This window comes from Artemia franciscana, chromosome 18, assembly GCF_032884065.1.
Source record: "Artemia franciscana chromosome 18, ASM3288406v1, whole genome shotgun sequence".
NCBI classification, from domain to species: Eukaryota; Metazoa; Arthropoda; class Branchiopoda; order Anostraca; family Artemiidae; genus Artemia; species Artemia franciscana.
Genome location: NC_088880.1, coordinates 12,467,755 through 12,479,851, shown reverse-complemented (window position 1 = coordinate 12,479,851; position 12,097 = coordinate 12,467,755). Strand labels below are relative to the sequence as shown.

The window sequence follows — 12,097 nt, the reverse complement described above, 5'->3', positions numbered from 1 at the left end:
TGTAAAGTAACTTCAATATTTCTCTTATCAAATCCACTTCAAGTTCCTAAAATCAAAACTTGCATACAAATTTTTTTTTCTAAAAAACAATACTTTTTCGCGTTGGGTGGGGGATATCAGGAAGAAGGGGTTAAGTGGGAGTTTCTTTCCATGGAGAAATTTATCATGAGGGAAGAAAATTTCCATGAAGGGGGCGCAGGATTTTCTAGCATTATTTAAAAAGAGAAAATAAAAAAAGTTTTTCCAGCTGGATGTAAGGAGCAGCATTAAAAATTAAAACAAACAGAATTTATTACATATATAAGGGTGTTCGTCTCCTCCTCAATACCTCGCTCTTTACGGTAAAGTCTTTTTAGTAATTTCAACTATTTATTCTACGGCCTTTGTGATTCAGGAGTCATTCTTAAAGAATTGGGACAAAATTCAAGCTTTAGTGGAAAGAGCGAGGTATTGACGACGGGGCGAACCCCCACATAATTGTAATATAAACATACGAATTTACAAGTTCGTTACGTAAGTTAATTCGTAAGTTACGTATATTTTCACTAAGAAAAACATTCGTAAAACTAAAAGTTCTAGTTGCATTTTTAAGTAACCAAATATTGGAGGGCCACTAGGCCTCTTCCCCATTCCCTTTTTTATTTATCAAAATCGTCCGATCAAAACTATATGAAAGTCATTTAGCCAAAAAATTCATGTGCTAAATTTGTTCTAATTATTCATGTGCGGTGAGCCAAAATCAAAACATACATTAATTCAAAAAGTTCAGAAATTAAATAAAAACAAGTTTTTTCAACCGAAAGTAAGGAGCGACATTAAAATTTAAAACGAACAGAAATTATTCCGTATATGAAAGGGCTGTCCTATCGTCAACGTCCCGCTCTTTACGCTAAAGTTTGACTCTTTGTCACAGCTTTAAAACTTTAAACTTAAAGCGAACAGAAATTATTCCGTGTATGAAAGGTGGTGTCCCCTCCTCAACGTCCCGTTCTTTATAATAAAGTTTTTCAATTGTTTTAAAACGTAGAACTGTGACAAAGAATCAAACTTTAGCGTAAAGAGCAGGACGTTGAGGAGGGGACAGCCCCTCTCCTATACGGAATAATTTCTGTTCGTTTTAATGCCGCTCCTTACTTTCAGTTGAAAAAACTAGTTTTTTATTTAATTTTTTGAAATGAGTCCAATATATAAATCAGGTTTTCTTCAAAATTTCTTCAAAATTTAAGCCCAACCTTGGAATGACATCAGGAGGCCAATCCTTTTTATGTATACTTTTTTTTTAATCCTTGTTTATAGTTTTGGTAACAATTAGAAACAGTTGCTCCTTGTTTACAGTTCGTCGCTTTAAATTGTTTGACAATTCTTTACCATGAACTATTTGAAAGGTCAACTGAATAATAGATAATGATGGGTATGTTTGACGATGCTTGATTTTTCTTGGTTTGCTTTCCAAACAGTTCGTGGAAGAACTACAGTAAGGAGGGACCCGGCTCAATAGTAACCGAAACTCTAAGAAACGGAATTTGATACCACTAGTTAGATCAAAAGAATCACATTTTAATGCTGATTTTAAATATGCTGATTTTAATACTGATTTATCAAATCAAGATTTTGATTAATACTATTGAGCACTTTCATTAAAAAAAATAGGTGGCAATTAAAAGGTGTAGTAAGATACAAGCATTTCTACATCAGTGGGCTCAAACCATGATAAAACGAACATATTTGGGGGGGGGGGGTCTATGTGAAATTTGAGATCTAGGTAATAATACTTACTAGAATATGTTTCTCCCCCACTCCTCTAAAGATCCAGTCATTTCAAATATCCCGGCGAAAACAAAGGGTTAATGTTGAGGTAATATTATTTAAACTTACAGTTAATCTTTCAGTAGGCTCTTTCTCGATAGGGGGTATATGAGCTAGTTTCTTCAAAAGTTTCGTCAAGACCTCTAATGCGTTTGCTTCATCTTTCAATATATTCCTGAAAAAGAAAGAAGAAAAAAGACCGGAAAAATTGAGGGACTGCAAGATCAAAAACTAAAGTTTTACTTTTTTTGTCACAAGGCTTGAAAAATACGTGCACAAAACATGTGTTTATTTAACATGTGCGGATACAATAGGCCTGAATAATGATTAAATAAAAAAAACTAATTTTTTTAGCTGAAAGTAAGGAGCGACATTAAAACTTAAAACGAACAGAAATTACTCCGTATATGAAATGGGTTGTCCCCTCCGCAATGCCTCGCTCTTTACGCTAAAGCTTTTAATTGTTTTAAAAAGCAGAATTGTGGCAAAGAGTCAAGTTTTTAATTGTTTTAAAAAGTACAATTGTGGCAAAGAGTCAAACATTAGCGTAAAGAGCGAGGGATTGCGGAGGGGACAACCCATTTCATATACGGAGTAATTTCTGTTCGTTTTAAGTTTTAATGTCGCTCCTTACTTTCAGCTAAAAAAATTAGTTTTTTTTTTATTTAATTTCTGAACGTTTTTGAATTAATGCATGTTTGGTTTTGGCTCTCCTCACATAAATTATTAAAATGAAATTTGTATATTAATTCTTTTTTTGGCTAAATGGCTTTCTCTTAGTTTCGATCAGACGATTTTGAGAAATAAGGGGTGGAGAAAGAGGTCTAGTTGCACTCCAATTTTTCGGTTACTTAAGAATGCAACTAGAACTTTTAATTTTTAACGAATGTTTTTATTAGTAAAAAATATACGTAACTTAAGAATTAACTTAAGTAACAAACTTTCATTATCTTATATTTTTATTATGTAAACGAGGGGGTTTGTACCCTCGTTAATACCTCGCTCTTTACACTAAATCGTAAGTTTTGTCTCAATTCTTTAAGAAAGACCCCTGAATCAGAAAGGCCGTAGAATAAATAGTTGAAATTACTAAAAATACTTTAGCATAAAGGGCGAGGTATTCATCTCCTCCTAAATACCTCGCTCTTTATGCTAAAGTATTTTTAGAACCCCTCATATGCGTAATAGTCTCTGTTCGTTTTAAGTTTCAATGCTACCCCTTCCTTTCATTTGAAAAACCGTTTTCATATTTATTTTTCATTGTTTTCTTATAGTAATGCTAGAAAATCCTGCGCCCTTTTCATTGAATTTTTCTTCCCCCATGACAGATTCCTCCAAGGAAAGATCCTCCAACATAGCCCCCTCCCCTCAGCCCCACCCCCAAACAAAATAAAATCCCCCTGAAGACGTCTGTACACTTCCCAATAACCATTACTATATGTAAACACTGGTCAAAGTTTGTAACTTGAAGCCCCTCCTCCAGGGATTGTGGGGGAGTAAGTCATCCCAAAAGACATAGTTATTATGGTTTTCGACTATGCTGAACAAAATGGCTATCTCAAAATTTTGATTCGTTGACTTTGGGAAACAAATGAGCATGGGAGGGGGCCTAGATGCCCTCCAATTGTTTTGGTCACTTAAAAATGGCACTATAACTTTTCATTTCCGTTAGAATGAGCCCTCTTGCGACATTCTAGGACCATTTGGTCGATACGATGACCCCTGGGAAAAAAAAAAAAACAAAAACAAACAAACAAATAAACACGCACCCGTGATTTGTCTTCTGGCAAAAAATACAAAATTCCACGTTTTTGTAGATAGGAGCTTGAAACTTCTACAGTAGGGTTCTCTGATACGCTGAATCTGATGGTGTCATTTTCGTTAAGATTCTACGACTTTTAGGGGGTGTCTTTCCCTATTTTCTTATATAAAGCAAATTTTCTCAGGCTGGTAACTTTTGATGGGTAAAACTAAACTTGATGAAACTTATATATTTAAAATCAGCATTAAAATGCGATTCTTTTGATGTAGCTATTGATATCGAAATTCAATTTTTTAGAGTTTTGGTTACTATTGAGCCGGGTCGCTCCTTACTACAGTTCGTTACCACGAACTGTTTCAATAGTCTGTAGGCCACAGTTCACGCTACAGCCAGGAAAGCCTTTTGTGAAAAAACAATAGTAACATGTGAATTTTTTGTATTTCCCTGTATGAAAATAGGCATCAAAGGAGACCGATTTGACACAATTTGGTCAAGAAAAAAACAAAGGATAAAAAAAAACTTTTTTGTCAAATGAAAGCAAGTTAAGTTGAATTTTTCAGACAGGATTGTCTGCAGGAAATTTTCCGAGGGGAATTTACAGCGAGGATGGAATGGTACGAGGGGAATTTTCTAGAGATTTTCCGTGATTAAAAATCCCAGTGGAGGATATTTTTTTTTTTTGGGGGGGGGGTCACGGAGCAACATCTAAACTTAAAACGGACAGAAATAACTCCGATTATGAAGGATCCTTTCCTCTCTTCAATCCCCGCTCTTTACGCTAAAGTTCGACTTTTTTGCAAAATCCTTTAAGAAAATCCTTTAAGAACTGCTTTCAAGTTAGTTTCGTTTTGATTTACTGAACGTGGCAGGCCCCGCTAAGTAAACTAAAACGAACCTAGCTAGCTAAGTTTATTATGGTCAAAAGTGTTTTTATTTGTCTCTCTCTGTGCTTGTTTGTCTAAGCAGATGTTTGCTTACCCCCTATGTCCGTCTTTGTATGTTTGTGTGTCTGACTGTGTGTTTTTAGGTGTTCTCTCTCTCTCTCTCTCTTTGTGCTTTTGTGTCTGAGCGGGTGTTTGCTTGTCTCCGAATCTGTATTTGTGTTTGTTTGTCTGACTCTGTGTGTTCCTATGTGTTTTTGTCTCTCTCTGTCTCTCTGTGCGTGTGTGTCTGAAGGGATGTTTGCTTGTCCCCGTGCCTGTCTTTGTGTGTTTGTAGGTGTTTTTCTCTTTCTCCCTCTGTGCCTGTATGTCTGAGCGGCTGTTTACTTCTCTCTCTTTCTCTCTATAGGCTCCCTATGTATCTGAGCAAGATGTTTGCTTGTCCCCATGTCTGTCTTTTTGTGTTTGTTTGTCTGAGTGGATGTGTGCTTGTCCCCATGTCTGCTTTTGAGCGCTTCTGTGTCTAAAAATGCGTTTGTGGGTATTTTTGTCCTTATCTCCCGGTAACTGTGTGTTTGGGCGAGTGTTTGCTTGTCCTCCTGTTTGTCATTGTATGTTTGTATGTCTGACTTTGAGTTTTTGTTTGTGTTTTGTCTCTCTATCTGTGCCTAGGTGTCTGAGCGGATGTTTGCTTATCCCCAGGTCTGTCTTTGTGTTTTTTATATGTCTGACTCTGTGTGTTTGCATGTGTTTTTGTCTCTCTCTGTGCCCGTGTGTCTGAATGGCTGTTTACTTATCTCTCTCTCTCTCTCTCTCTCTCTCTCTCTCTCTCTCTCTCTCTCTCTCTCTCTCTCTCTCTCTCTCTCTGTACCTGTGTATCTGAGCGGCTGTTTGCTTGTCCCCTTGTCTATCTTTGTGTGTTTGTATGTCTGACTGAGTCTTTTTAGGTATTTTTTCCCTCTCTATCCCTCTCTCTCTCTTTCTCAGCCTGTGTGTCTTATCTTTTTGTTTATTTTTCTATCCGTGCCTATGTATCTGAGTCGGAATTTGCTTCCCTCTCTTTCTATGCCTGTGTATCTGAGCAGCTGTTTGATTGTCTCCCAATCTGTGCCTATGTGTCTGAGTGGGTGTTTGCTTCCCTCTCTCTCAGTGTCTGTGTGTCTGAACGGCTGTTTACTTGTGTCTCCTTGTGTGTGACTGTGACTGGCTGTTTGTTTTTGTCTTTCTCTCTCTGTGTGTGTGTGAGCGGGTGTTTGCTTGTCTATGTGAATTTCGGGAAAAAATCCAGCTCATCTCTCTGACTTCGGTAAAATCCCTGTTAACCTATCTCAGATTCTAATATACCCCCTATGGTCTCGCAAGTAATACCTACGTCTCTGAAAATTCCTTTTCTTGCACCTCCTCATTTTTAATAAACATTCTAAGCGTTCAACTTGCTAGCGTACCCTAAAAATAGTGAAAACATAACAAAGTAATGCAGAAATTTTTTTTTATTGAAATAACGGCATGTAGAATATCATTATAAAAATGAGTGCTTTGAATTCATTCCATAAAATATTTCATTGTCTTTTCTCTTGACATGACACTTATTCCATTTTTGGGTCATACACGAATTTTAACATGGTTTCATCTACAATCGCATCACACATTTCCTTATTGGTGTTATTGGGTTAATTAACTACATCTGTTGGTATACAATCAATGATAGTAATAACGTTTACGGACGCTCTGTTTTTTCCTCAATTCGTCGTTATACCCCGTTGATTATATTGTCTGCCAATGCCCTTTTTATTCTGCTTTCGATTTCGCTGTCTATTACCACATTGTTTTACATAGTTTGCAGTTTCGGCACATAGACAAGATATGCATTATGCCTTTAGTGCAGCAGTAGGCATTTTTACAAAACCATGTTCACCAGTCCCAAGAATTCTACAGTCCACGAAATTCTGAGACCAAAAAAAGTCCTGAATGCAAAAAATTCTGAATGCAATAAAAATTTGAGTCCAAAAGTTCCCAAAAGTCCCAAGTTTGTTTTGTTTTTGTTTTTTTTTTGGGGGGGGGTTGGGGTTGGGAGGGGGAGTCTTTTGAGGTGGAGCATGGACGACCACAAGTTCCCTCTAAAATAAATGTTCATATAAGCAATCCTTCGTATGAATAAGATGATACAGGCGGTGACGCTATGCCTATGATATAGATGCTGTCATGTATATCATGAATTCTATTAGTCCAATTTGAAATCAAATGAAGCGGTTTAGTTTTTTTGTTAATCTTGTTCAGACAGATATTTGAAAAATATTTGAATGCCAAAATGAGGTGTGCTATCCAGACCCGCTTTTAGCATACTACTGGGGTATAAACGTAATAATTTCTTTTAGTTAGAAGTTTTAATGTTGCTCCCTACTATAAGTTGAAAAACTTTTTTTTTTAAATTTAATAATCAAAAAAGCATACCATAAAGAGTAGAATTTTTCTAATACTTTCGTAATGATCTAAAGCTGTGAGCCCATGGGATTAGTTAATGTTAAAAGACATCTTCTTTGCCTTTTAAATTCAGCGAATAAAAACATGAAGTCCAATATTTTCAGGTTCAAGATATTATCTTACTCCTTCTCCTCAGTTAAAGAAATCCTGGGCCAAACTCAGGTCACCGACCGCCAAATATCGAATTAATTTTACTATTAAATAACTATATTGACAGAATGATAATCCCCGAGAGGGAAACAAATTCTAATGACTATTCTAAAGCTTTTTGAAACATTTTTTTTGTTAATAAAGAAGATTCGAAACATGAATCTCATCATATTCTTATTTTGTTGAACCAAAAAAAAACCCTCCCAGATCCCAGGCTGTTTTCCCTGAATTTGGAGGTTGTACTGGAAAATGTCCTAATTCTGGGACAAATATCTGTGCAGAGTAAAACAAGCTGAATTGTTATTTTTTTTCAAAATATATAAACAGACAAACTTTAAACCGAATGATTATTAGGCATTTCATTATGCAATTGGTGCGAAAAATAGGGTTTCTCCTTTCGTTTGTAAGGTTAACATTAATCTTGTCTTGATCCTGAACAGACCTGTCCGACTCAAAGTGAGTTTTAAATCAAGATGACCTTAAAAGAAAACAAAGAAAAAAAAAACAGTTTTGCCTTCTGGACACACTTTAGCTTTATTTATGCCTGGAGATTTCGATTGTCTAAAATTTTTCTTTCGGTTGATTGAAAATTACGATGTTTTTAGGGCAGCATCACATTTTCAAGAATGTCACCACATTGAACTGCGAAAATAAATAAGCAGCGCTATTTCGTTGAATTTAATGATACCTTTCGATTGTGAGAATTCGAGCATTTTAGGCTCATCTTTACTGACGAAATTCACCCTGCAACGGCTTTTGTTGGAGGTAGACTATTTTTGGACAGCTGGCTATGATTGGATAGTTAATAATATTCGACATGCTTCTAAAATTCGGAAGCCTATGATTGGCTGTCGATCAGAAGCTGGCCCTGCTGCTGGCAGGGTGATGGATGTCAATCAAGACGAGGCTTAACCGTTTGTTGATTTCAAAATACAACTGCACTTTCCTGCTTAAGCTATTTGATGTCCTATATTAGGATAAAAAGACACATTACTCGGAAAATCCAGAAACTTGACGTTATTTGAGGTTATTATAATGTTTTTCATACCTGATATCCCATCTGTAAATCTTCACATGTATGCCAAGATACATAGTAGATATTAGTATGACTTTAAACTCTGGAAATAAAATGTTGGAGCATAATTCTTCTTTGATATTAGGGTAGTTTGGGACAGAGGAAAATAAATAAGCGAATAACAGGGGTCCGAGCAGGAATGAGGCAAAGCAAATCATGTTTCTTACCCATTTCAAGCCCATTGAATTGTTCTAAAAAAGCTCACTTTTACTGGGGATGAATAGTTGTCAAAAGAAACAGATTTCCTAAGATCAAAAGCTAGTATTCCTGAGGGCAAATCTTCATGAAAAAATAGTAATTTAGATATTTATAAAGCATATATCGAAATGTATTAAACATGGAGTTTAGAAGAATTAGAAGGCAAGTCCGCAAATCGGGACTGTCATATTGGTAGCTAGAATGATGACGATAATCAAGTATGGTTCTAAAACATGGGTGCTCGGAGGAGGGTTTGTTATATATTTTCCAGAGAATTATGTCTGACTGACCGTATTTCAAACAGTAACCTGCAAGAAAAGTGTGGTTCTATTCCACTTTCAGAGCTATAATGAGAGAAAGGTTGAGATGGCTAGGCCACATTCTGCAGATGAAGGATGAAAAGATTGCCAAAGACTAGATCTTCCTTTTCGGCCAACCATCAAGGGTCAAACGAAAAGCAGGTCGTCCCAAGCAGGGCGAGAGGTCATAGGGAAGGATTCGAGAGAAAGTTTTCCGGAGATTGGAAGCAGAGAAACTTTAAACAGACTGAGATGGAGGAGGAACACGAACAGACGTGTTGCCCTCAGGCGGTTCGGTGATGCAGTGAGTTGCTAGCAGTAATATTGATACAGTAAAACTAGAGAAATATTAATTAAATGCATAGGCTTAGCACTGCTAAATTAGTCTAAAAATAACTCACCTTAATTGAGGATAAAGAGCAGTCGAAAGAAATAAAATTTTAAGGTCAAAAGCCATTATTTCATAGGGTATATCTTCATTAAGCCGCTTAACAATTAATTGTGGGTAATTCAATGTTGCTAGTACTTCTCTTGCGTCAGAACTATTGAGGACCAAATTAAAAATCGCTTTCTGGGCTTTCAGTATAGCTGAAAAAAAAAGCTGTCAACTATAGATTTGATACTAACAGAAGAATCATCGTTAAGCCCACAACCAAAAGGCGAGCCAGACGTTTTCTCAGTTTCAAAGGAAAACGAAAAAAGATATTTAAACTTTTAGAAGGAAAGTTTTCGGTTCGAAGGATTAAGAGAGGAAAAATTTATAGAAAACTATAAAACTACAGTGTTTAGGTATGTAGCTTGGCCTAGTTTTAATAGTAAACATAATTTTGTAAAAAATTTTCCTCTGACCTTTTAATGCCTAAATTGCAGATAGTTTGTCCCATTTGCTACAAAGTAAATACAAAGTTAAAACGTCCTTTGTTCATACCAAAAGGGTATGAATTCCCTATTGATAATTCCTTGGGTAAAGTATGAAGCTTTATAAATGAAGCAACAATTTCAATTTCTACAGTACAATATTGCTACAATTTCCATTTTGATTTTTCGAGGACTACTCATAGGTGTAAGAATAGGCTAAACGTTTTTGGAAACATTCACTAAACTAGTATAGCAATATGGTACATCAGTAGCATATTACCATCACCTCACCATCAGGCCATCGCCATATTACCATCATGCCTTCTTGAAGCACTTTATAAAAATCCACTGAGAAACGTTTCTCACAATACTAACTCGTTTTGAAGAGTAGTAAGATACCCCCTTTGATTTTGACATGATGATATATCAATATAACGGTTTTCTCAGATACCTTATACCTTGCAAAAGGTCATGGGTCCATGAATTTAGTCTTTATGAATTTAAAGCGTCATCTTAATAAGGCTTGTTTGACCTTCAAATTAATGACATTTACGGAACAAAATAGGCTCAATGCCGCGGCACTGGAGGAGCTTTTAATGATTTCGAAAATCCCAAAATATACTTATACTTCTGTCAGTTACTGAATGACCAAACTCCCACCGTCACCGAGTTTTTTGGGGTTTCCTCGAACTTTTGAAAGAGAAAATTGGATTATGGGAAATCTTCCTGAAAAATAACTTGAGCAAAAACTAACGACTTCCATTTTTTGTTAGCTTCGTATATTCACTACTGTTACTTTCGGAAAGATTTTGGAAACCCCAAGTTATTTTTGGGGAAATCTAAAAAAAACCTGGAAATTCTGGGATATGGGAAAGCATTGCTTAACGAACAAATAGCTTCTCAAGAGTAAGTCAAAGAGTTTTATTCCCAGCTGATGCTCTGTTCATACAAACACTAAGAAACGGAGATCAGCACCGCCGGTAGGGACTGTAAAGTCTAGTGCCGTATCCTTTATCTTTTTTTTACATTACAATTGTAGAAGAGTTATCGCGAGTTCTTAGAATGCTAATTTATTTGGAACTATTTTAAGTAAAATTATTCAAACACTAGATTAAGACAGGTAGCTCTTGACGGCTATAAAATCCCCCACTCAGAAGGAACAAAAATATAACAAATACAGTGATACATTTTATAAAAATAAGGGAGACACAGACAAAAGAAACGAAAGTTTGAGACATTTAAAATATTCATTTACGAGGGGAGAGGGTTGCCAACTTTTTTGTCTACGAATATATCCAATAGACATTCAAAAATGTGTCATTTTTAGCTAAAATATGCCCATAGTAAAATTTCAAACGCTAAAGGTTATTTTTTTTACCTTTTGTATTATTGTATTATTGACCTCTTTCATGTTGGCCAGTTAACATCAAATATAATGAAAACAAAATAAATCCATAAAAAAAATTAATGAAAAAGGACTTAGCGCAAAAGCACCAAAAACATAAACATGCAAATCCCTTAATTTACCAAAAACAATGTACTTAAAACATCTCTGGTAAAACCTGGATGCTCAAAAAAAGAGAAAAATCACTACTTTGGTGGAGAGTGAAATTTTTTTTAAATCAAAATATACATCCAGTTGGGAAATGCTTCGATTTATGTCATAAATTTACAAAATGTGTCCCTTTTTTACCCATTTAAGGCCCATATTTCTAAAATGTACAACTTTTCGCCCTTTTACATCGCCGTGTTCCGGCACACGTTAATGTTGTCCTTTTGAAATAAAATGTGTCCAGTCAGCAACCCTACGAAGGAAGCACGCAAGGAGGATCCCAATGGCAAAACTATTGTGGTCGAGTAGTTTACTCGTTTCAGAAATTACCATATGTCAATTGAGGGCAAACCTTGTTAAGAACGTTCAAAACTCCACGACATTACGAATCAATTGAAGAAACTCAATTGTGCTTGAAGATTATAATAAATATGTAATTCCCCCCTTTTTTTAAGACATAATTTTCCCCTTTTGTGTTTCTGTTTCTCTTTCCAAAGATTGTAAATCAACCACTGCCTGTCCTTCCCCTACCGTCCCCTGCTGATACGAGTTATTATATTTAAATGAACACCTGATTTTTTTTTTGGTTTTTAATTCAGAGAGTTTTTCAGTTGGAATAGCCTGTACTGAAAAAGTTTAGATTTCGGATACTATTGATATTGATGGCTGAGTCACTTCCTTCTTACATATTCTAGGCCTTATAAATATTCCGTTGGTATTTAGGAAACTGGGCTAGCATAATTGTGGTCACTGTGTTTCGGCATTGTCCGTCAGATTTTGGGACAAATTTCTAGATTTGGCTAAAATGCTTGAAAAAAAGGGATTTTAAGTGGGACAATGAAGATGATAAGTGAATATGTTTTTTTGTATATATTAAAAAAAGTATTATTATATATTAAATATTTTATGTGTTTTGTTAGAGTTATAAAAAAGTGGGATTTTATTTGGAAGAAAATGACGGGCTGAGTCGATGAGTCTGTGTTGTCATTGTGACAAAAAACTTAGCTCTTGATTTTATAAAGGTAAATGGAAACT

General features: G+C 35.6%; 1 protein-coding gene across 1 annotated transcript in view; it reads right to left on the bottom strand.

Moving 5' to 3' along the window:
- LOC136038629 (synembryn-A-like) overlaps positions 1–12,097 on the bottom strand; it is a 148,265-nt gene that overhangs the window by 74,902 nt on the left and 61,266 nt on the right. The window contains exons 4-5 of the mRNA XM_065721865.1: positions 9,054–9,240; positions 1,876–1,981 (exon numbers count right to left, since the gene is read on the bottom strand). Coding sequence (XP_065577937.1) covers positions 1,876–1,981; positions 9,054–9,240 — 293 coding nt within the window. The remainder of the gene's footprint in view (positions 1–1,875; positions 1,982–9,053; positions 9,241–12,097) is intronic.